This window comes from Argiope bruennichi, chromosome 2, assembly GCF_947563725.1.
Source record: "Argiope bruennichi chromosome 2, qqArgBrue1.1, whole genome shotgun sequence".
Classification (NCBI taxonomy): domain Eukaryota; kingdom Metazoa; phylum Arthropoda; class Arachnida; order Araneae; family Araneidae; genus Argiope; species Argiope bruennichi.
Genome location: NC_079152.1, coordinates 62517943 through 62542827, shown reverse-complemented (window position 1 = coordinate 62542827; position 24885 = coordinate 62517943). Strand labels below are relative to the sequence as shown.

The window sequence follows — 24885 nt, the reverse complement described above, 5'->3', positions numbered from 1 at the left end:
AAGCTAATTTTCTCTCTTAGATGTTATGCCACAAAGACACGCTGTGCGGGTACTGCTGGTTTATATATATATATATATATATATATATATATATATATATATATATATATATATATATATATGTTGCGTGTGTGTGTATATACACACACTTCTAATAACTGAATATTGAGCAACCATTTATAAATTTCTTTAATTAGGTGGAGAATAAAAAATTATTACCTTAAAATAATTCTCTTAGAATTATGAAATATCCCCTTTGCAGTTATGTGTATGAAAAAATATTGTTTTTTTTATTTCTAGATCAACATATTATAGCATGATAAAATGCTTGTCTTCATTTGTATATATTGAAGCTATTACATGCCATGGCTTATACAGATTGTATTAGCCTTTGCATAGTAAAATCTCCATCTCTGTCCATCAAAGAATGTCCATCTCTCTGTCATTTTTACAGTAGTAAAAATAAATTTTCTGATTAACAATCGTTTCTACCTGAAAATAATTGTCCTTGCTTTTAATTAATACCGTTAATTTCATTGGCTTAAAATGTCTTTACAATATTTGCATCTTACCAATCATTGACTTTTTAAAGAAAAAAATTGGGTTAACCAACATATTTCATTTGTCATAAAGATGAAGATATATATTGATTTCTTATAATGTGATCAACTAACAATGATGAAATGATTTCAAAAGTAATGGAAATGCTTCAATGTTTAAATAAAAGGAAAATATATTTATATTTTTAAAAAAAAGAAAAAGCATACTTCTATTAAGAATAAATCTGAGTCATATTGTTTGCTCCTTGGTATTTTCTGGAATACAAATGCAATAAAAGTCTAATTTTGGTATTAACAGGCTGAGATTTACTTAATATATGGTCCCTGGTGAATTGGCGTTTTTTGGGGTGGAGTTTTCAACTAACAAAATTATGTATATCTCAAGAACTACTGCAAATTTTAGAGTGAAATTTAATACACTTACATAAGAACACTTGCTAAATTGAATAACTAAAACAAAAAAATCTGGATTTCTATAATAGGAATTTTTTGAAGTAGTTAATTAACTCAGATAATCAGTTTGTTCATATCAACAAACCTATACCATTGTGTCATTTCCATTGACACCAAATTTGTGAAGGTACAATAATAAATAAGAAAGATACAGAGGTGTTCCTTTTTTTTAATGATGGCTCTACTAATAAATACTTAATAGTAATGAAATCGAGCATTTTTTAACAATATCTCTTGAACTGAATAGAATAAGAATTTATTGTGTATGCTTTTCTGTATATATGTATATGAATTTGATACTTTTAAGATTTCATCCCATTTATACTTCACAATATATTTGCAGATATGCATTACATTAAATTAAATGTTAATGAAAATTTGATATTGAATTAATGCATTGTTAAAACTCTTCTAGTTGATAGCAGTGCTGGCATTCTAATGACAAGCAGAACATCCTTGGTAGATGAGATACGGATTTCTGATTGGGAACCAGAAACTCGGAAACGCCACAAGAGTGCTGGTGATTGCAATTGCCATTCATCTTGTTACTTGCGGTCTCCTAATAAACCTCTGAATGAAGTAACTGAAGAAAGTACATTAAAAACACCATTTTTCAGATCTTATAGTTTTGGAAATGATGCTCAGATCATTCGTAAAATTCGAGCTGCTAAAGACCCCTGTGAACCCCTTGCTAAGTGGATTGAGTCCCCACTTAAGAAAGGTTTGTTTGATAAAAAAAGAGAAGACAAGGAGAAGGTCTCAAAAAATTGTGGTTTAACACGTTGTGATGAGGAGCCTGAAACTGAACAAGATGTTCCTGGAACATTACATGCTATAAAACTGTTACGGCCGAAGTCTCCTTGTATTCCAATAGAGAAACAACGCAAGATATCTGAGGAATCAAAGCACAGTGTAATTTCTAGCCTTTCTTCTGAAGATGGATCTACTTCCAGTGCTGCAGATGACAAGAATACAGATGAAAATCTTTCTACTTCATCCCAAGACTTTTTGTCATCTACTTTTACACCTATTAAAGAAGCTTGGCTAAATTGGGATTTTGCCAATAGTGCTATACCTCGAGTGGCATCTAACATCACTACAACTTTTGGCAATGTGTATCGTGAATCATTCCGAAGAAAGCAAGGTAATAAAGTGGCTCGGAGTTCAACTTTTCACAGTGGTGCCAGGAACTCTGTACCCAAATTAAAGCCTCGAAAAGAAGGCTTGGCCAAATTAAGTTCTGATGATGTTGGCAATAAGTCTATGTCCAGGTCATCAACTTTACCCATTTCTCCTAAAGTATCTCACTCCTCAGAAAGTGATTTGACTGGTTCTCCTTTTGGAATTTCTCGTCTGACTGGGAGACATTCAGAGGTTCTTTTTGATAGCTTAAAGTCTGCAGTTACATCAGTTTCTTCCAAACTAAATGAATTCAGAAGCTCCTTATCAGCAACCAATACTCCCACTAAAAGTAAGTTAATTTCCCCTAATTCATGTAAAATTGTGATTTGGGAATTTAATTTATTTTAAATATACAAAAATTTCATTTCAAAATTTCTCATGTTTCAAATATTTTTCATTTAATATTTTTTTTTTATTAATTTAATCCCAAATGCACATATTTGAATACTTAAAGCTTTTCTTAATATTGCTGAAACCAATTAGTATTTTATTTTTTCCCCCATCCTGAAAATGACTTTTTTTACTACCTTTGATATTTCAGATGCCTTCTCCTCTTCTTCTCAACACGACATAGACTTAATCTTATATGATGATGGTGAACTAGGAGGATTAACATATGATGGCTATCGAATCAGCATGGATTGTGCAAATTTGAATGATATTAGCTGTTCTGTATTCACTCCTGACCATGGAAGAGAGAGAACACCTGGCAGATTTGACCATAGAGGAAGCTTACCTCATGTTGGTAGGTTTGTTTTGCATTAATTTAAAGACTGAATGTTGTTTGGAAAAACAGATATTAAAAAAGAGAGAGACTATTCAGACTACACTTATTATTTTTAAATCTTGATAGGTTATATTGATTCTAGTTACGTATAATTGAAAGCAATATCAAAATTTGATAATATTCAGAAGTCTGTAAAAATTAGCCAAGTCTGAAATATGCATTTTAAAACTTAGCAGTTTACATAAAATGTTGAAGAACATTCTGATGTTGCATTTTTATAAAAATAATTGTGTATTTTAAGTAAGTTGTTATGCAACATATTGTAATAGGTTTAATTTTATATTTATATTCCAAACTACACATATGTAAATATAATTTTCAGTAGTGAATACAAAATATATAAAATAAAATTTTTCATCAGTACCGTAACTTAGTTCAATGATTATATTACTCTCAAAAGTTGTTATGCAACATACTGTAATAGATTTAATTTTATATTTATATGCCAAACTAAGCACATGTAAATACAATTTTTAATAGTGAATACAAAATATATAAAATAAAATTTATTTTTAGTACCGTAATTTAGTTCAATAATTATATTATTATGAAATTTTAAATCAGTTGAAAATGTAACTAGAATCATAACTGTTAAAGCATATATTTAACTTTTCTTAAATAATGAAGAATTTTTCCATATTAGTAGTTTTCAATGAATGTTCATTTGCAAAGTTATATATAAATTAAATTCTTGCAAAATATTGCTCAGAGAATTATTATCCTTATTTTTTTATATATATATATAGTTAGTGCTCCTGTTTTTTCATCACAAGTATTTGAGATGTTTGAAAAACAAAACTTGGCTTCTAATGATGGTTCTGGTACTCAAAAAATTGCAATTGACATAACTATGACCACTTGTTCACGTTGCTTCACTTGTTCCTCCCTGTTGTATGATGAAGAAATCATGGAAGGATGGAGTGCTGATGAATCCAACTTAAATACACAGTGAGTTCTTATCGATTTAAAACTAACAATATGTATATAAGTATATTGATTATGTGTAATAAATTTATGGGTGAATTAAATCTGCCCTTTATTTTTGATAAAATTCTTTTTAAAATTGTCAATGTACAAAGATTAAAAAAATTACTTCCCACTCACTTCACTATTGATGATATTATATCTTTACTGGATATGTTATCCACTTTATCTTAAAATTTCTTAAATAATCATTTTTCATATTTCTAGATGCACTTTTTGTAAAGCAAAACTTGTCCCTCTTCTGTCTATATTTATTGAAGTAAGTAATGATTTTTTTGAGTAATAAGTTTTGCTCATTATTGTACTTAGATTTTGATAAATTATTTATCCTTGAAAGAAGATAATTCAGGGTGGCGACAGAATCAAGAATTCAGGGTATTTTATCAATCTGGAAAAATCTGAGAAATTCGTAAAAATATCTAAAAATCAGGAAAACTTTAGTGCAACAACATATCGCCTCAAGAATTGCCAAGCATTCACATGATTGGCGATTTTACGTTATCATTTCTTTATATCCAAAGATAATGTCACCAAAACAAGCATATTAACAGCAAGCCAGTATAGCTTTCTTTCAAAGATCTGGTGATTTTTTGAACTTTCATTATTATAAGAAGAGAGATAAGCTGATGAACATTGCAAACAGCAACTCTAATAAAAAAATTTTTAAAAAGATGTTTTTTCACATTTCAATAAAAAAGAATAATAATAAAAATAGGGGGAGGGGGGAAACGAAAAAAAATACAAACTGAAAATACAAATACGTTTTGGTTCAACCTGCTCTCAACTCAAAACCTTGCAATGATATCATATTTTTATTAAATTTGATAATGATATTTTCTCATGGCAACAGTGTTGCTGAGAGAGGATTTTCAATCAGGAACGTTTATGGGAGAATATGAAAGAACAAATATTCATTGCGAAAAAAAGAATTATTTATGACAGCATTCAAGCAAATAGTGAAATAAATCATTTTAAAGTGTAAAACAATTGAATTTAAGTGTGAGGAATTCATGACCCAAATATGAAAAGTATAAAGAAAAGAAAGGATGGGAGAGAATTATGTGGATATTTGGAAAGAAAAGGGCAAGCAGACTATCAGCTCAAAGAATTAAAAGCAAATAATAATTAAAAAAAAAAACCTGAAGCAGCTTAAAAAGAGACTAAGAGTTGAGGAAGAAATTGCAAGCTTAAAAATTTTTCAAAAATGAGATTTTAAAACTTTTTAATTCACTTAAAAAAATTTGTTAGTATTCTGATAATTGATATGTCAGTTTTGAATTATTAACTGATTATTACTTTTAAATTTATTATATTTTGATTGTAATAAGTAAGCATTTGTTATTTGACAGCTGAGTTATTATCTTTAAGTTAGTATTTTACTTCTAGTATTATTTGTAATACAAATAAAATACTTTTATTCATTTATAAAAGCATAAGTTTTTGATTAGAGGAAGTAATTTCTTATTATTTCTTAAAGTAAAAAGATTGAAAGTAATATTTGGCATTTTTTTTAAATCTTAACTAAAATATATATTATTAATTGCATATAATCATTCTTTATGCAACATGCAATTCTGGTACTTATACAAAAAAGCACTTATTAGTTATTGATTTATTCTAAAATTTTAAGTAAAGATTAATCTTTAATGCTGAAATAATATAGCATATGTTGCAGAGAGTACTTTTAATGTTTCCTATAATTCTTAAGCAGTTTTAGAAACAAAATATTTTATTAAAATTTCTAGTATTTTTCCTATATAAGAAACCTAATATGCTATTTTAATAGTTTTTTTAGGATGTTCATCCCATTTTTAAAAATGGAACTTCATGGAAGTATATTTTTATATTAAACAACTCATTACAGAGATTCTGAATTGGGAGAAAATCAGAAAATTAATATAATTAACAACTGTAAATCAGAGAACTGTTTGGTCCGAGAAAATAAGAAATTTTTTTTTTCATAGTTTCTGTAGCCACCCTGTAATGGTAAACAATCAATCTAATTTTCCTTATTGTGCATATATATTTATAGTGAATATTTTTTATCTATGAATTGATCTCTTTAATTTAAATAAATATTTAAAAAAAAAAGATTGTAAAATTAGAATTGTGGCCAACTTTTTGTTCGAATACTTCTGGAAATCTTATTGAAATATTTTGAATTTCGTTTCCTGTGTTTTCATCATTGTCATATAGATTGATTTTTTAAATAGTTCACCCAGACTCTTCCTAAAATAGAATCATATCCATCCAATGTGATACAAAAATCTTCATAAGGCTTATGACCTTATATTCAACTTTCACTCAAACATTTTCTCGAGGCAAGAATACATTTTCAATGCATGAATCTAAATGTGATTCTTTCTAGTTCAGATGTACCCAGATTCTGTGTCAGCTTCATAGTTTTGATTATTTTAATTGAAATAATATATTTTAAAGCATCAGCTGTGGATTCTAATGCCTAGTTAGCATAAATATTTATGATCATGTTTACAGCAATATCTTAGTGCAATTTCACTTGTTTAGTTTATAATTTTGAATTGTTTGATCTTTCATTTCTCAGTTTTATATAAACTTATTGTATTTAACCAAAAGATCTGCCTGCTTTGCACTTCAGATTATCTAGATTTAATCATCATTTCTGCTTGATAAAGGTTAATTCCATAAAGCAAGTTCAAATTATTTATACAAGCTATTGTTTCTTTTAATTAAGGAAATATTTCTTAGCTTTCTTATACTATATGATGCAGTATTTTTCTGTTTTATATTTAAAGGATGTTTTTACATTTTTTGATTCTGAATTACATTTGGAGATTTTGTTGATATCCTCCAACCCAGTTGTATTATTCAACTTTGAAAATTCATGACTGTCTATTTTAAAGCTTCAAGTGCAAAGCTTTTTCAATAGTATTCTTAAAAATCACTTAATTCCGATTGTAATCCAATTGTTCTGAATGCCTTGAATAAATTGTGCTCATAAAAAAAATATTAGTTTACCTACATGTACTGTACTCACAGTCAATAATAACTTTCAACTATATGACATCACAAATCAGAATGTAATCCTAAATGGAACTATCCTGTTTTTATAAGCCAATGAAAAATAATTCTGTGATACTAAGGAGTTTTTCTTTGGCATTAAATAATTTTCTAAGTAATTCATCATATGTCAATTTATTGAGAGCTTTTGGTGCAGTTAAAACTGGTAAACTGTTTTAATTCACTGCTCCAATGAATAATTATTTGAGTACTTTTAGCATATGTTGAAAAACATCGTTCATCATTAATTAATTTTGAAATATTGTATATAATATTTAAATTTCCCTTTCTTAGTTTAATGACTTTCATAAGGTGGAGTATGAGAAATATGTAGAACTGGAGTTTCTTTATAAACAATCATTTCTGGTTTATTTTTGTTAATAATTGCTCTATCAGCAGTTGCTGATTTTGATTCATAATATTGATTAATGCATAAAGTTATTCTGCATCCAACATAAGTTAATTACAAAATATCAATATTGCTTTTGAATAATTTTTGAATGAAAAGAAACTTTACCTTCATCAAAATTGTTGCGAATTTGATGTGGAAACTCATGTATTTTTAACTAAAATATTGTTTTTACCTTTTATTTATTTAATATCAGTCAAAAATTAGGAGATGCAATCAAGTTGGTAGATTTGATTAGGTGTTGCTTTGTCAAGTTTTTGGTGAAAGGCAAATATTATGATTTATTGTCTGTATAAATTTTCAATATTCTTCCTTTAAAAAACAATTGAATGTCTAATAATTTTTAAACACAAGTGGTTCAATTTCATTGAGTATTATTTAGCTATTTTAGAATAGAAAATAATTGACTTCTAAATTATGTTTTCATATTGTTGCAATAATTATTGTCATATCTTATGCATCTATAAATAATGAACAAAAGTAAATCAGAGATAGGAAAAGACAAAAATGCTTCTTTTGTGAAGTCATTTCTACACTTTTCTAAATGTTTTTCACTCCAACTGTCTATTAGCTTTTTGTTTCTTTTCTGTTATCATGTAAAAGTGCTACGTTCTTTGTTCTTTTAGATAATGACAAAAGATGTAAAACTCTGAGGTATAATTAAGAATCTAAAAATTCAATTTCCTGAATAGCAAATACTGATTTCTAAACATTTGATTTTAAGACAAAATATCCAGTCTTTTTAAAACTAAATTACAGTGAATTTTATGTTACTGATTATTGTTAGATTCAATTATTTTGTCTGAAGAAGTAAAAATACAAGCCATTTCTTTGAGAACTTCAAAAATAAATTATTGGAATACACAGAAGTATTTTTCCAGCCTAACTTTATTAAAATAAATTCACACAAACTAAAAGGTCTGATGATATGATTGATTTTATATTTATGCTGTTTTAAAATAAGAATTTGAATCTATCTTTTAAATAGAGGCAGTTTTGAGAAAATTTAAGTATATGTTAATATTTAATCGAAATCTTCTATCCCAAGAATGAGATATTGGACAGGAATCATCTGAGGATTAAGCTCTTGCTAATCTTGCATAGCCAATAAGATACTTTTCTCCGTCTTTTCTTGACATGATGTGAAGAATGTTGCCATTGTATTTTATGGACAAATTATTTCATTGTCAAGTCTATATTTAAATTCTTCTTTAGCTGCCATTTGTCATTTTGAATCAAGCTGTTATAATTTGACTGTTTGGTATATATATATATATATATATAATGTGTGTGTGTTTTATATGCATATGGGAAAGATTAGGTTTAGAATATGTTTGTATATATTAAGAATTAGATGAAAATTAATGTTATCATTTAAAAAAGAAGTATCTTGCATATGGCTTATATTTTTCCCCCTCCATAAGACATAAAATTTGTAAAAAAAATCCTTTCCTAAAATTTCTTTTGTGACATTAGCAATTATTAATAGAAACTGAAGATTTAATCTATATCTAATCCTAAATCTTTGTTTAACAATTTGTACCTTTAATTCAGATTTCTGTGCCATTAGTAGTATCAACTTATAGATTCTACCTTCATTTTATTTTGAGACATAGATGAAATTATGATAACATCAACTCCATTGTCTATAAGGAAGTACAAATTTTATCTTCAATCATGCCCAAATAAACCAAATTTGCAGTAATTCTTTAGACATTTTCTAAAAGAGTTTCTTGTTAAACCTACTGTAGATAATAATTTTCATGATTATTTTATAATTTTCGCATCCAGTTGCAAGGAGTTTGACATTTTTTCTGCGAAACATTTATTAGTAAATTCAGAATGAAAGTAGCAAGTCCTGTCAAAATTCTTGTACCAGTGATTTTGAAATCAAGATAATGAAAATAATTAGTATTCTTATTCTAGCCTTAGAAAGAACATATAATTCAGCATCCCCCCCTCTAAATTTTTAATTCTATCCAACAATTTGTTAAAAGAATTAGGTATATGATTTATACTTCAAATTTCAGTTTCAGTGCACATATCTTCAATTTTATCAGCCATATTTGCTAAACTATCAATATCTTTTCTGTCAATTAAAAAGCTTTTGATGAATGCAGCTAATTTTCCAAGCTATAATATTTTAATCAAATTTTCCTTAACATATAAAGTAGTTAAGTTTGTAGTTTTTGTAACAACTGAAAATGCTTTAAATCATCTAATTCCTTTCCAATTATAAACCATTGAAGTTTAGTATTTTTATTTTCATTAAAGAAATTTGTCTAATTTTAAAATCAAAATATTCAGTTTAGCTATTGTTGCTAATTATATACTATATATTCTTGCCAAATTTTATATCTAGTTGAAAACTAAATAGGAAAACTTCTTTACTTCAATAGAAATATCATTTATTTTAGATAGTTCTAATTTCTTATTTAGCAAAGCTAAATTTATCTAGCTAAAATTGGAATATTCTCAATCTTCTGGTGTACCTTCTCTTCAGCTTCACTTTCATTTCTGCTTTTGTTCAACACTTTATTTGCTATAGATCCTGATACTAGTATGATGGTTACTTTTTCTTCATGGTAGAAACAACTAAAAATTTATTTAGCATGCTGATTAAAAACAAATCGTATTTATTTTAAAATTTACTATGCAGCGGAAAACCTTCAAAACTAAAGTATTAAAAAACCCATAAATTTTAAAAACAGAATAAAGCCAACAAAATTAATATTCAAAATATTAAATAATAAATATTTTCTTGAAAAATTGAATATTGTGCATGTTATAATTCAGTTGCTGCAAGACATTTCATTCTGCATTTAATTGTTCCAGATCATATATAAAAAGAATTATAACATCTTAAATGTCTCAGATCTATGTTTTTCTTTTCTCTTTTAAATATTTAATTTTGTTAATGGTATAAATCCTAATTTTTCTCTGTCTGCATTATTATTTTTGCAATTTTATTTTTTTGTTTTATAGGATTTCAGATGGAATGGTGTGGATGAAAATGACACTAATTCCCTTCGCTCAGCTGACAGTCTAGGCAGTATTTCTCCCAACAGTAATCCTGATACTCTTGCCAACCGTCCAGAACCTTTAATTGAAAAAGATCTTCATGTTGCTACAAACATTGACTCCAATCATAATGCATTTATTCTTCTTGAAGATGAATTAGAATATGTAAGTATTTTTATTTCTAATATAAAAGTTATGTGCCTTAATTAGTAAAAAACTTATATAGTGTTCTTATATGAGAAAAAGAAGAAAAATTTTCTTTTTATAATATTTCAGAATTTTCTCTTTAAATCTTGGAAGTAATATTAGAATAGAAAATATAATAAAGAATGCCCACAAGAATTTTTCATATTTGCTCTTTAATATTTTGCTAATAATAATCATTAAGCAGGAAAGAAGACTAAATAAAATTTAAGAATCTGTTGTTGTCAGTTTTGATTCTATAACTTTCTTATATATAAAATCACTTTTTTTTTTTTTTTTTTAGAAAAAATTATTATCTAGCAATCAGTTTAGTGTGCCATATTCAAGAGTTGATATGCTGTTCTGGAATTCTAGCATGCAGTAATTAAAAAAAAAAAAAAAAAATCATTATAACCGATGACTATTGAAATTGACTGTGCAATATATCATTACATCCAATTTAATAATTTAGATATCCTAATATATTTAAAATTGATATTTCGGGATAAAAATTGCCAAGAATCAATATTTTATGCTATAAAATTATATACAGGATAAAGAATCTAAATTGGACAATTTCAAATTTGGATAACTCATGAAATATGATTTGCTAGATTCCAGTTTATTGGTAGATTCAGTGTATCATAAGTTTGTGGATAGATAGTCTTTAAGTATATGAAATCCATATCTGAATTATATGTAATTTGCAGTTAATTGACATTTTGTCTATTTTCTGATAATGGTCAAGAAATATAACACCGCTGCAAAATTGAAATGTTGTTTGTGATGTTACGTAACTTATTCATCTAGATAGTTACAACAAAATTTTCCTCTAGAATACCAGAAATGTGTTCCAAAGACAGACTGTACTTACAGTGCACTTGACTGTATTGGCATGGATTTTCTATCTAAACTAGTTTATTGATAGAGTATTTTCTGAGTCATGAAAGGTAGAAATACTAAATTTCTGTGGAGGAGGGGGGGGGGTCACTGAATTATAGTCATGTATGCTCTCATGAACTGATTCATGCCCATCTTTTATTTTAAGATAATTTTTTTTCATGGACCTTTTCTTGTAACCCAAAGATATATTCATTTATTGATCATATGCCCATTTGTAGCTTTAATTAAACAGTCAGTGTGAGTTGTTGCTGGCTAAAGAATATTTTGAATAGTTGTTATTATCTGTTAGTTTTTATATCATTCTATTCAAAATGCAGGTAAAAGCTAAGTTGTTCATCATATGTATATTATATTAATTTTTTCAATAAGCTTTATTGTATGATATAAACACTATCATATGAATGTGAATATATTTGTAAGATTGGTGTTTTTTAATTCCTAGATTTCACTTTTGACTGCTTTATGACATATAGTGAGGTAATATTCACTGATAATTGTTTTGCAGGAAAACCGCCCAAAGAGCTGTGAAGAAAACAATACAAAGAATCAGCTGGATGAAAATAAAAATCCTTCCCTCCAGAAACAGAGTGAGACCAAAAAACGCTCTCTGGCTGAGATTGATCCCATCACAGTGCCTTATCTGAGTCCATTGGTTCTCAGGAAAGAAGTGGAAAATGTCCTGGAACATGAAGGTGACAACTGTATGACCAAGCCAGAATTTGTAGATCAGCATCCTATTATATACTGGAATCTGGTGAATATTTCTTTTTAATATAAAATCTTATTCATAAAAAATCACCAATATTAAATCTTATTTTTGAAAAAACATTTTGATATAAAATTCTATTTAAAATGAGAAGTTTTTTACTTTACTTTCCTAATACAATAATATACATCCTCTTCAGTTCCAAGGTACACATATGTGTACTTGCAATTTTTTTCATTTTTCTTGTCCCATAAAGAAAAATTATGTCGAAATAATGCATGCATTTTCAATATTTATGAATGTAGCTTCCATTTTGAATCAATAAACAGCTCTATAGTTCGATATTTTTTTCATATCCATCGCTATTAATTAGAGACAAACGAAAATGGCATTGAACAGAAAACACGGCAAATATAAGTACATTTTTTAATATTTATTATTTAAATAAACACTTGTATATTTTTTTAATAAAATACTAAGTGTCTGGTTAAAGTCATTACCAAATTATATCTTGCTTTCTATAATAGAATCGGTGCAAATGCAATATTAAGGTACACATGTGTACCTCAGGCGTTTTCGCCCCCATTTCCTGAGTGCTTGCGATCCATTGCGCTGCTTATGTTTTGAGCGGGTTTTTTTTCAAATTGCCATTGCTTGCCCTTGAATATATTGCATATCTTTTTTATAATAAATAATTCTTATGTTCTGTAATGTAATAAGATATAAATTTAAAAATATTTATTTTTTAATATGAGTAAGAAATTTAATTTTATAACTGTCTTGTAGTCAGTAATTGATATTTCAATCTGGCATTATGTATAGAATATACGGAATTTTATAATCTAATAGTAATTTTTTTTCACATCAAGTGGCTTTAACTCAAAAGAAGGTTATTGAACTTTTAGAAAAAAATGATTTTAGGGAAAGCCATAGAATTTCTCATGTATTGAAAATTATGAAACTTATCAAATGGGATGAATGGGTCACAGATGATAGTCAAATGTGCCTTGTCAAGTAGAAAGATAATAAATCTGTGACTCTATTACCCACATGTATAGGTAATGAGCCAATTGGAATAGTCAAAATAATGGAAATAAAAAGCTGATATAAAATAATTTGCTATTGTTAATGCATATAATATGGGAGGCATCGCTCATTATTTTCCACATTACCGGTCTGCAGTAATTACAAACAATGATCGACTCGAGCATTCACGCATTTTGTAGATTTAGTAGTTGTCAATTGCTTGATATACTATAAAATGGTGGCAAAGCAACAAGCAGAGTTATTAGGAATGAAGTTGAAAATGTTATGAACTTAATGCAATTTCGAATGCATATAATTCGGTCCCTGTTGAAATATGAGGGAATTCTCATCATCAGCAAGAAAAGAACAAGTAAAAATTCATCTTTGAATGAAAAAAACTTAATAGAAGAAGGGTCATCAAATTATGGAAATGCAACTAAAAGATCATTGGAGATTTCATTACCATCATCTGGTGAAAATACCTCTAAAAGAGCTAGAAAAATTGTCCCTTCCCATTTAAAAAGAAATAAGACTAGATATGTCAAGCCATCTACAACATTACATGGACAATAAGTATGAATTAAAATGTAGGTGTCCAGGATGTAAATCTAGAACAATCAAGTGCTCAAAATGCAGTATCTTATGTAATATTATCTTAATGCAAATTATGTAGTATTATATCAAAATGCAGTATCTTATGTAACTTGTGTAATATTTTAAAAAATGAAATTTCATTCAAAATAAGTTTTAATAGATTATTAATATAATAAATTTTGTATTTTTTCATTTATAAGGCTTTAGAATAGGAAAATTATAGCTATTAAATTACCAGGAAAATTAATTAATTTTTTTTTTGTTGAGGATGCTTTAACTTGTTTAAGACCTGAGGTACACATATGTGTACCTTAAAATTATGGGACTTAAAATTGTTTGATCAGCAAATATTTTTTTTCCACAAACTATTGAGATGTAACAAAGGTGAAAGATCTTGAAATCAAATTTTTAAATCAGTTTAAAAAAAGTCAGGACTGAAGAGGATATATATATTCTCGAAAGAAAGTTGAAGTGTTTTTAGAATTAATAACTTAAAAATTAATCAATTTTATAAATTAAAAGTATTTTTTACTAGTAATTAAAGTATGTTAATCTGATAAATTACTAAGAGAAAATAAAATTTCGTATTAAATACTAAGCATTTGAATTAAAAAAATAGTTTTCTTTAAGTAAGAATACCCCCCCCCCCACACACACACCCGTCTTTGTTTGCAAGAGTTGAAAATGCAAAATAATAAAGGAAGATTTTTATAATTATATTGATAGAAGAATGTAAAATCTCTCTCTCTCTCTCTTTCGTATTATTCTCTTAATTTCTATTTTTTGCATTATTTGGATTCTCTCAACAGGATTAAAAAATGTTACACTGTTTAATTTATGCAAATTTAAACAAATTTATTTTTTTATATTTGTGCATATTTCTATTGAAATGTTACTTTTTATAAATGTTCAGCTCATTGTCCATGCACAAGTAACAGGAAAGTGTATACTTTTCTCCGTCTCCCTCAAAAAAAAAAATGTTGCATGCAATATGGTACTATTTATCTCATTTAATGAAAATAGTCACAATTTTTTCATTGCATAAGACAAATTCATAAGATCCATTATATGTTAATTTTTAAAAAAAATTCTTTTATAATTTATTTTTCAAACTTGCTTGATGAAGGCTTTTTATTATTCACTAAATCAGATTTTTATTTTAGTTCGTGGATTAATGTGATTTAATCAAAAAAAATTATGTATAGTTTACTGTTGTCTTATTAAGATTACTTTAAATTTAAATATACTAGCTTCATAGTTTTTCATGAAAATATGTAATTTGCAAATGTTTATTTTTCAAACTTGCTTTATGATGGCTTTTTTGTATTCTCTAAATCAGATTCTTATTTCACTTTGTGGATTAATATACTTTAATCAAAAATTTTTCATACAGTATAGTTTATGCTGTTGTCCTTATAAATTAAGATTGCTTCAAATTTAAATGTACTAGTCCTCTCATTGTTTTTTCAGCAAAAATATGTAATTTGCATGTGTTAATTATAATTGTTTTCATTTTTAAAGTTTCCTTTTTTGCAAGTTTTGATTTCACTTATATTGTGTATTTTTAACTGTTCTTATGTCCTATAGGAAATTTGTTGTCAAGAAAATTATCTTCTTATTGACTATTTAAGAAAAAAAGTATATTGAGCATGCTTTGGAAATTAACTTTATTTATCATTTGAATTTATTTTTACATATAATATTCCTCGTTAATTTTCCTGTTATGTTCAGTCATTATTAAAATCATGTTTTTTGCTGATTTGAATTTTTATCATAAACTCTTATACATTTTTTAGGTCTGGTTTTTTAAGCGTATTGGTGTTACAAGTCATCTTTCTAGTCTGATTTTGTCTTCTGAATCAACGACTAAAGGGAAAAAGGTAATAAAATTTCTATTATTGGATCCTTTCAATTGAAAAGTTTCTATCAAACTATCTTTGAAATTATAAAATTAGTATTATTTAAAATTAAATATACCAAAAAAATTATCAACCTATGTTTAATAATGCAAAATTATCATACAATAACTTTTGTACCAAATAAAAATTTAAAGAAAGCTTTTTTATAGTCTGTAAATTAGAATACTTTATTTAATTTTGTTCAGGTGCTTCTTTTTAATCTAATAATCTAAAATGGTGCACATTACATGATAAATTTGTTATTTATGTTTACTAAGCAGCGCTCTTTTGAGCAGTTTTGTATGGTAATGCATATGAGTGATTCATTGTTTAAAACCATGTATAGATTATGGCTATCATTACAATATTCATACTGAATATATCCATGATTTTCAGATTCCAAAGGAATGGTTAAAAGCTGACAGCAAAAATGTTTCTGTTCATTGTGTTTGGGATAATGTGAAATTGCATGAGGATATGGGACAGCCATTTTATTTGCTATGGGCTCAACAAGAAATTGGCAAGTTTATTATCTTGTAAAAATATTTTTTTTTTGGTTATAAAAAAAAATCCTTGCTTTTTTTTCCTTATTTTCTTCATTTATTTCTTAATTCTAGGTGAACAATCATCCCTAGTGACAGCACTTTTGACAGATGAGCATCAGGCATCCAGAAAGTAGGTGTTTCATGCAGTGATTTCTTATTTTTTATGTAAAAATGTAATTAGTATATTATTACTAACAACCTCTCCTCATTATAATATGTTCTTTAGGTATTTATTGTTAATGAATAAAATCTCCTAACATTAAGAAAATAAATATTAGTTTACCTATTTTGTAAAATTACATTGAACTATTTTAATGATAATTAGGAACATAATTGAATGGGCAGATTGTTTCAGCTCTTCAAATTCTGAAAATTCCCAGTTGCCCATTTAAGCATAGAGTAATGAGAACCTGAATATATCTTTGAAATTTCTAGACTTTTTCATTAAGAATGATTTAATGCCTGAGGAGTAAGCTTTGTTGGTTAGAGTGAATCCCAAAGATGGGTTTCAACAGGGAGATTGATTTTTTTAGAATTTTCAAAGGAAGACTAAGCATACATTAGTTAAAAACTGAGGCAAAACGCATTTACTTGTTATAAATCTCCCTAACAGATATCAGCTGAGGAAAGTTCGCAATTGTGTATCAATGCATTAAAAATGAAAGTTATTACAGTTATTTGAAGGAAATTAAAGAATTTCTCTTATTTTTGGAAGCATAATTTACACATTTCAGTATTCTGAGTTCCCTAAGCATTAGTCTGAAGAATCAGGGAGTATTATAAATTTCATGCTGCTTTGCAATCATTGATGAATTTATTTTTGTTTTAGCAATTAAGTTCTCATGAGATTTTTTTTTTTTTTTTTCAGTTGAGCAAAATGTTTTTTTCCCATGCTTTAAATATTTTAGAAATCGAATCGGGGAAAAAAATATTATTCTTTTTTTTTTTTCTTCTTTTTTTTTTTTTTTTTTTAGAGATTTCAATTATTGTGTCAATTTAAGTGATATTAATTTGAAGAAAAATTAAAGATGGTCATATGTGTCTTTAAAAAGGTTTGATTTTGCACCAAAAAGATTTGATAGCAGCTTAATTTTTTAGATCATAAGCGTATGAATATAATCTTATGCCATGGTATCCATATTGACATTTATATTATTTTTTAAGAGAGGGAACGGAAAATAATGATGTCTTTCTTCAGGAAAAAGTTCTGTAAGATAAAGATTTTGATAAATTTTAAGAAAATTTCGTTAATTGTGTCCCATTTTCTTGTGTAATATTTAAGTGCTTTGATGTATAATGAAGACTCTGGTTTCAGAGCTGAATTTCTTTTATTGAGTACAAATGTCCATATTAACATATCCTTTTCTGAGATTCTGGTGCAAAAAAAAAAAAAGAAAAAAAAAGCCCTGATAATTAAATGTATAATAGCTATTATACAGAGCATATGTATGCATTAAAAAAAATCCACTTTACTACTTAGCATTCCAAGAACTAAGGCAAAGTGGTATTCTAAAGAAGCAAGATAAACTTTGCTCTGTCAAATATTCCATTGACTTTTGGCCTAATTTATCTAATAAAAAAAACTGCATTCAATTATTACCCATTTAAGAATCATACATATCACGCACAGGAGCAATAGTTGTTTGATGAACCTGCTCCATGGCATATACATTTTGCCAATGCAACATGTCAGTTAAATACATTCTAATAGAATGTCCAAATTTTAATTCTTAACATATCTGCTGCTTTTATTCTTCTCATTCATCCATCTAAACAACATCTTTCATAACATAGCTCATTCTTAACTTTTTATCTTCAAAAAAAAAAAAAAAAATCTGAATATTGCTTTTTTTATAATTTTATGCAAGTGTTTTTAAGCAGTTTAAACGAATTGACTATTTGTAACCTAGATTAGGAATTTTTATCAAACTTTTAAGATATGATCATACATTTTCATACACTAAATATTTGGAAAGCATAATCAAAAATAGTTTTTGTGCCCATAAACCCATCAAATCAACCAAACTCTCCTAGATCAATTGCTAGTGTTTTGGCTTTACTACTTTCTAATCTACCATATATAAACATGAAAAGAAGCTCAGCTATGTAACTCCCAAATCATGCAATCTGGATTCTCAAACTACTATAGCTCAATTGGTGAAGTTGGCTATCAGCATGAGAAATTTAATTTTTTTAAATATTTAGAAATATAATTGAAAAATAAATGCAAAAATGCACTATATCAAACTTGCTGGCCATTGTATGCTTAAATTTTTTTAATTAATTTTAATTCTTAAATTTTAATAAAAAAGTTTCAAAATTTTCTATATTTAGATTTTTATGAAGTTTATGTATATTGAAGGAAATTTCAACAACAAACTAAAAAACAACTATTGTTTTCGTTGTAAGATAAATTAAAAATTTCTTGTGCGAATTTAAGTAATTATAAACTTTTACTGCCTAATTAAATTTTTAAAAAACACTTACTTGCTGGTTTAGAAATTTTGAGAAACTTGCTTTAATACTAGAATTACCACAATGGTCATTTTGACCAAAAATCTGTTTTAATTGATTATTTATTTTCTTATTAATTTATACACACACACACTTATATATATAATATACTGTTTCTAAAAACTTCTGAGTATTATATAAATTTCTTTTTGTTCATTTTAACTATATATTTGTACAGTATTACTGTGTATACTTAAAATTAGGCTACTAGTCATTTTGACTATATCAACAATATATATATATTCCACATTATTTTTGTTTCTCTTATCTGTACTGATAGAAAAACAGGTGCAATTGCCAAGATGGAGTTTGTGTATTTCACAGAAATATAAATGAGTAAGGAGAGAGAAGAGTAAAACAATTGTTTATATGTTTCACAAACCATTTGAGTGCTCATTTTCTTTGTGTTATTTAATCTGCGTTTCAACAGATGTAGATGCACCTAACTTCAATTCATTTTGTATGATTTCAGTTACACTGAATGAATATGAAATATTTAATGAAGTATAAAAGGTAGAAAATATCTAATAATAAAGAGATGCTAAAAGCTTTTGAAAATCTTTATGATGGTAATTCCGATTCAGAAATTGAACCTGGTGAATTTCATACCAAAAGTTCATATGATTTATCCAACAAAGACTGGATCATTCCTAATACTGCAACCAAGTAATTGATCCAAGTCGTCTGATATTAATCTATTCATGAAACAACAAATGAAAATAAAAATTTAAATGAAAAAAAATATTTCATTGCCAGTTACTAGCACAGTTTCCAGAAGTGAAATCAATAGTAGTATTCAAACTAAAAAAAGGTCTAGTGTGACCAAACAAACTTGAGGATGAAGAAAATGTATGCAAGATATGTAAAATGAAAGAGAAGAAGAAAAGCAAATAATGGTTGTGTTTGGAAAATAGAAAAATATTTTGTCAAATATTACAGGGAGACTTCCCCAACAAAACATCTTACAAGTAGTTGGATCAACTTCATATTCAAAGTGAGAAAGAATGGATGATAGCACAAGCAGTGTATAGATGTTTTTTCATTGATGAAAAAATATTGCATTACTTTCAACAGTGCACTGAAGAAGGTCATAAGAAATCGCTCAATGAGTTAGATGCTTTCATTTTACTGTTATATGTTCGTGGAATTTTGTCTGCAAAAGTACTATCTGTCTTGAGCTTATGGTCAAAATTCTGGGATTCAAAATCTTTTCCTAAAACAATGGCTAAGGACAGACTTTTGAAAATTATGAAGTATCTGCACTTTGATATAAAGTAAGCTAGATCGCAAAGGTTACAAACAAAACCATTTGCTCCTATTTCAATGTTTTGAATAATTGATAGAAAGCTGTTTAATGTGTTATAAACTGGTTGAAAATCTAAAAGTGGATAAACAATTGCTCCCTTTAAAGACTTAAAGCAGATTTATTCACTACATGTCTAGGAAAATATACTAGCATACTTTTTGAAAATATTTATGAACTTTTAGTTTATATAATATTAGTAAAAAATGTGCCTATTCTTGTAATCAGATGAAGTGGTCAAAATGTCCCTTGATCATAGTTATAGGTATAAAAAAAATGCCTTAATTCTAATGTTAAAGTCAGTTTAGATTTCTTTTAAGGAGGTTAATTCCTAAATCTTTTTTAACCATAGAAATTATTTTATAAATAATTATTTCTAATAAATAAAAAAATGTAAATTTTTCATTATCTGTTTTTGCATATTGAAATTTTTTTGCATTAAATTTTCTTACAGAAATAATTTTATTTAGTCACACCATGTTATTTAAATTATTCTGCCTTTGGATAAACCAGAATATTTTTACAGTTCATATTTTCATTATGTAAATTTTTCCCTTTTTGTCTTGGAATTAATAAAATGAAATGTTATTATGCTAAATTTTGAAAATATTTTGTATATTAACTTTGATCTTTTTTCTCTTTTTATGGAATTTTTTCATCAAGTGTTTTGAAGCAGATTCTAGGTCGACTCCAGTGCAATGATCTCTATTCCCCTATTTGTATGCTTATGAATGAACGAAAGAAAGGTCCTCAGAGGAAGCATCATCACAGCATTTACAGAGAAATATTGTTTCTTTCATTTGTTGCTATTGGGAGAGAAAATATTGATAACTGTGAGTAGAATAATGGAATATGACTTCTTGTAATTCATATCTTGTGAATTATGGTCTTTTAAGTTGTTATCTAAATTATTTTATTCAGTGTCTATTAATCTGCTAGCTTTTAGTAATTGTATTTAAAAATCATTGGACCAAATATTAGTAATAGATTTATTAATTTATATCATAATGTTTTATTGTTTAATAATGTATTGGGGGTAAAGGTAAATGGGTAATATTTTAAAACCAAATAATTTTTTAGAAAAAATAAATAATGGTTTAATCTTTTAAAGGGCTGCATTTTTTTTTTATTTAAAATATATATGATTAGAATTGTTTTCAGGCAGTTTGTTTACTTATATATTTCTCCCTTCTCTTACTCCTTCTTCGTGTTTGGCTGATTTTCGTAGCAGGTTCTCAGAAAAATCACCAGAACATAGTGATGCCTTACAAGTCTCAACTTAGAGTAAAATGGACCTTTTTTAACTGATTTTATCTGAAAAACACTATTGGTGCAATGGTAAAAAAACTCGCGAAATGGTAAAACCATTTCGCATTGTAAAATTGCGACATCAAAATACACAGTGCAAATACTTAATACTTTAGTTATAGGGTCATCATATAAATGTTCTACAAAACAAATTGATATGATGAGTGAACTATGATAAGAAACAAGGAATGGCATACAAGTTTCAATCCCTGCCTTTCTTATATAAAAATCGTTTTTTTTTTTTTTTTTTTTTTTTTTTTTACAGATTAAAAAAAAAAAAAAAACATTGTCAAACATAACATAATCAAAGAAACAAAAACATTAGACTCGTATTTTTGATGGACTTGATGATCCTAAAAATCTAAGACTGAGAAAAAATACTGATATTGGAATTGTAACAACAAGCTACTTGATACAACTAGTGGAGTTACAGAAGCTGAAAAAAAGGAGGCTTTTTAGCAGTGTTTTATATATGTGAAGTATATTATAAATAAATATATGAATTCATATTTAAAAATTTTACTGTTTTAAAACTGCATGTTTAAATCCACATTTATTGAAAAATCTTGCTTTTTCTACTCATTAAAGCTATGGAGTAATGAATTGAATTTTTGTTATTCCATGTAGCATTTGAGGGCTGTTCTTGCATTTTCCTCTTATATTTCATATATGTACAGAGAAAATACAGCAAATCCCCCCCCCCAGATTTGAGTGGCAACCCTGATTCAATTAGGGAACTATTTATTAAATAATTCTAAACATTTCTGAATTTCCAATCATTACTCAGATTATGCAGGGTGTCCATAAAAGAACTCCAGGATTTTAATGCAAATTTTTTTTAATTAAATCATAAAATTAGGTTAATGTTATATATATATATATATATATATATATATATATATATATATATATATATACTTAAAGATTAATTTATCAAGATTTTTATCATTTAGTAGATTTCAATATGTGCCTCGTTTGTGACACAACATACATGAAAATATTATTCAACCTCTTCCCATGTCCTGGCCAACATGTCTGGAGTGATGTTTGCCACACAAGTGTTTATCTTTTGCCTGAGATGGTTTACACCCTGAATTTTCTCAGTGTAAACAAAATTCTAGAGGTGTACCCAGAAGAAAAAAATCTAATGGAGTTGGATCCTGGCTCCTTGGAGGCCAAGAAATCCAATCCACTTGTTGTCGAATCGAGTTTCCAATGATTCCCATTCACGCAAACTGTGGTGGTGTTCCATCATGCTGAAAATAACAGAACCCTTCTCCACCTCAATATCAACTATCATTTCACAGTAGACATCACCATTTATGGAATTTTCTACAAAAATGTAGGGACCTATAACTTGTATATGCGTGTAAGGCCATACCAAACATTCACTTTTGTTGAATCAAATTGATGTTTCATGAACTCATGAGGCAGCTGTGAACCCCAAATTCTACAGTTGTGTCGGTTCACAATACTGCTTACATAAAAGGTGGCCCCATTAGTTTTTTTTTTTTTTTTAATCTTTATATGTATCTATCTTGTCTAGTATAGTAACAGCAAACTCTGATCTCTTGTTTTTGTCTGTTGGTTTGATATTTCAAGATTTTGTATCCAAGGAATTATTAGGATCAATTGAAATGTTCATTGGAGTTTTGGATTTTTTTTTTCTCGCTTTTATTCAAGCCATTGGAACATTCCAATAGTTTGAATAATTCTTTATTCCTTTATTATTCTGATATTTATTAGAAATTATTTTTTTTTACCAGTCATAAATTCTTAAACAAAAACTAATTTTAAAAAATTGTAATCAAAGTAAAATTTGCAATTAAATATAGCGGATTTTGAAATATATTATAACTGAAATCATCAAAATTTCAAATTATTTAGTCAATACTTATAAAAAGAAGTTTTTATGTATGCATTTGTCTGTCTGCGTCAACAATGTCCAGATAAATCATTCACACTTACAATCGTGGAATTTTACACTCAATTAGTTATAATGATTACTCAATGCATCTTGAAACCTGGATTTTAAAACTGGATGTATAAAAAAATTTTATTTCATATTTTATGTTGTTCGGGATGATTTCTTTCGCATATTTATTTCCCTGTGCTATGTTTTCTAATGATTTTAAAAGAGGGAAAAAATATTTGCATCCACAAAAAGAGCAAATAATTATTGTTTTAAAGGAATTATGACATCACTTACTGAATTATAAGAAATTTTTAAAAATCAATCAATGAATTCAAAAATTTATAAAATTGAAACCAAAATTTCTTAGGTGATAATTTGAAAATTTCTCTCCAATTTAAAACGAGTACCTTCAAAATATTTTCATTGATGTATTTTTAATTTTTTTCGAATGAGTTTAGGGGGGGGGAGGGGTAGCTGATCCATTCAGTGAAGAACTAATACTTAAAATTGATTTGACTTGTTATAAGATTATGAAGTCTTGAAATTTTATATATATATATATATAATTGCTTATGTGATCTTGCCAAATATGTTAATAGCCGTTTGGTAACAGCTGATAAGTTTGAATTCATGAAAGGTCTAAACAATGTTTTTTAGTTAGTTTTAGAAAAAATAATTTGATTGATTCAGTTTCAATTATAAATTGAATTTAAAACCAGAAGATGAATTATTATATTATTTGGGAAATTTAGCTTCAGTTAAAGGTTTGTACAAAGGAACTCTTATTGTAAATAATGACAATGTTGGTAGAAAGTAGGGGAAAAAATGTTGCAGGAAACTCATAACTGATGTACCTTTAAAAAGGAATTTTCATTAACCACATGGTCTTCTTGGGCAGAGGTAGCTGCCAATCATGTAAATACCACGTGGTCACCTGTTGATGTCCCCCCCCCCAGCAGAAGTGAACTTGGCTTGTGTACTAGGGGGAATGTGATCTCGTTTCTCCCGAGAAATTTTATGTGTAGTTCTCTAGGCCTGCTACACTACGGCGTAATCATGTGCCTTTTGTTGTTGATGTTACCAATAAACCACATAAAAGACAACATGTGTCTTCAAGTCATTTCACCCATGCAACAATCTTCACTATCAAATAAATTATTGTGTAATCAAGAAAAGCAATAATTTATTTACAATTTATGTACTCTGAGAAGCATGAGAAAGCCATACACAAATCTGAACTTTAAAGGAAATATTAATTTCATTAATTAGAAACTAAATAATTTTTAGAAAAGTGAAAAATTGTATTTAATGTATATAAATTCTTACATTCTATATTAATTTCAAATATTTTGACTTTTTTTTTTTATTTTGTTATTAAATATATTAAAAGATATTTCCTCAGAAAATTACCAAAATTTCTTTTGGGAGTACATCAGGTAAAACAAAAATTGTTGAAAATTTATAAAGATATGTTAATTATATTCCTGTAATAATTTCACAGCTATGGGTGGATCTTGGCTTTTCTGAAATGCCTTCCCATACTGTCCTCTGTGTT

The 24885-nt window shown here is 27.2% G+C and overlaps 2 protein-coding genes across 2 annotated transcripts in view; both read left to right on the top strand.

The window, feature by feature from the left end:
- The window catches only part of LOC129990614 (immediate early response 3-interacting protein 1-like), a 231976-nt gene that overhangs the window by 45293 nt on the left and 161798 nt on the right, over positions 1-24885 (top strand). The window lies entirely within an intron of this gene.
- The window catches only part of LOC129990520 (C-myc promoter-binding protein-like), a 53934-nt gene that overhangs the window by 25817 nt on the left and 3232 nt on the right, over positions 1-24885 (top strand). Inside the window, exons 23-32 of the mRNA XM_056098163.1 lie at positions 1429-2484; positions 2737-2940; positions 3729-3930; positions 4174-4225; positions 10400-10600; positions 12027-12275; positions 15644-15727; positions 16142-16265; positions 16363-16420; positions 20771-20940. Of these exons, the coding sequence (XP_055954138.1) occupies positions 1429-2484; positions 2737-2940; positions 3729-3930; positions 4174-4225; positions 10400-10600; positions 12027-12275; positions 15644-15727; positions 16142-16265; positions 16363-16420; positions 20771-20940 (2400 nt within the window). The remainder of the gene's footprint in view (positions 1-1428; positions 2485-2736; positions 2941-3728; positions 3931-4173; positions 4226-10399; positions 10601-12026; positions 12276-15643; positions 15728-16141; positions 16266-16362; positions 16421-20770; positions 20941-24885) is intronic.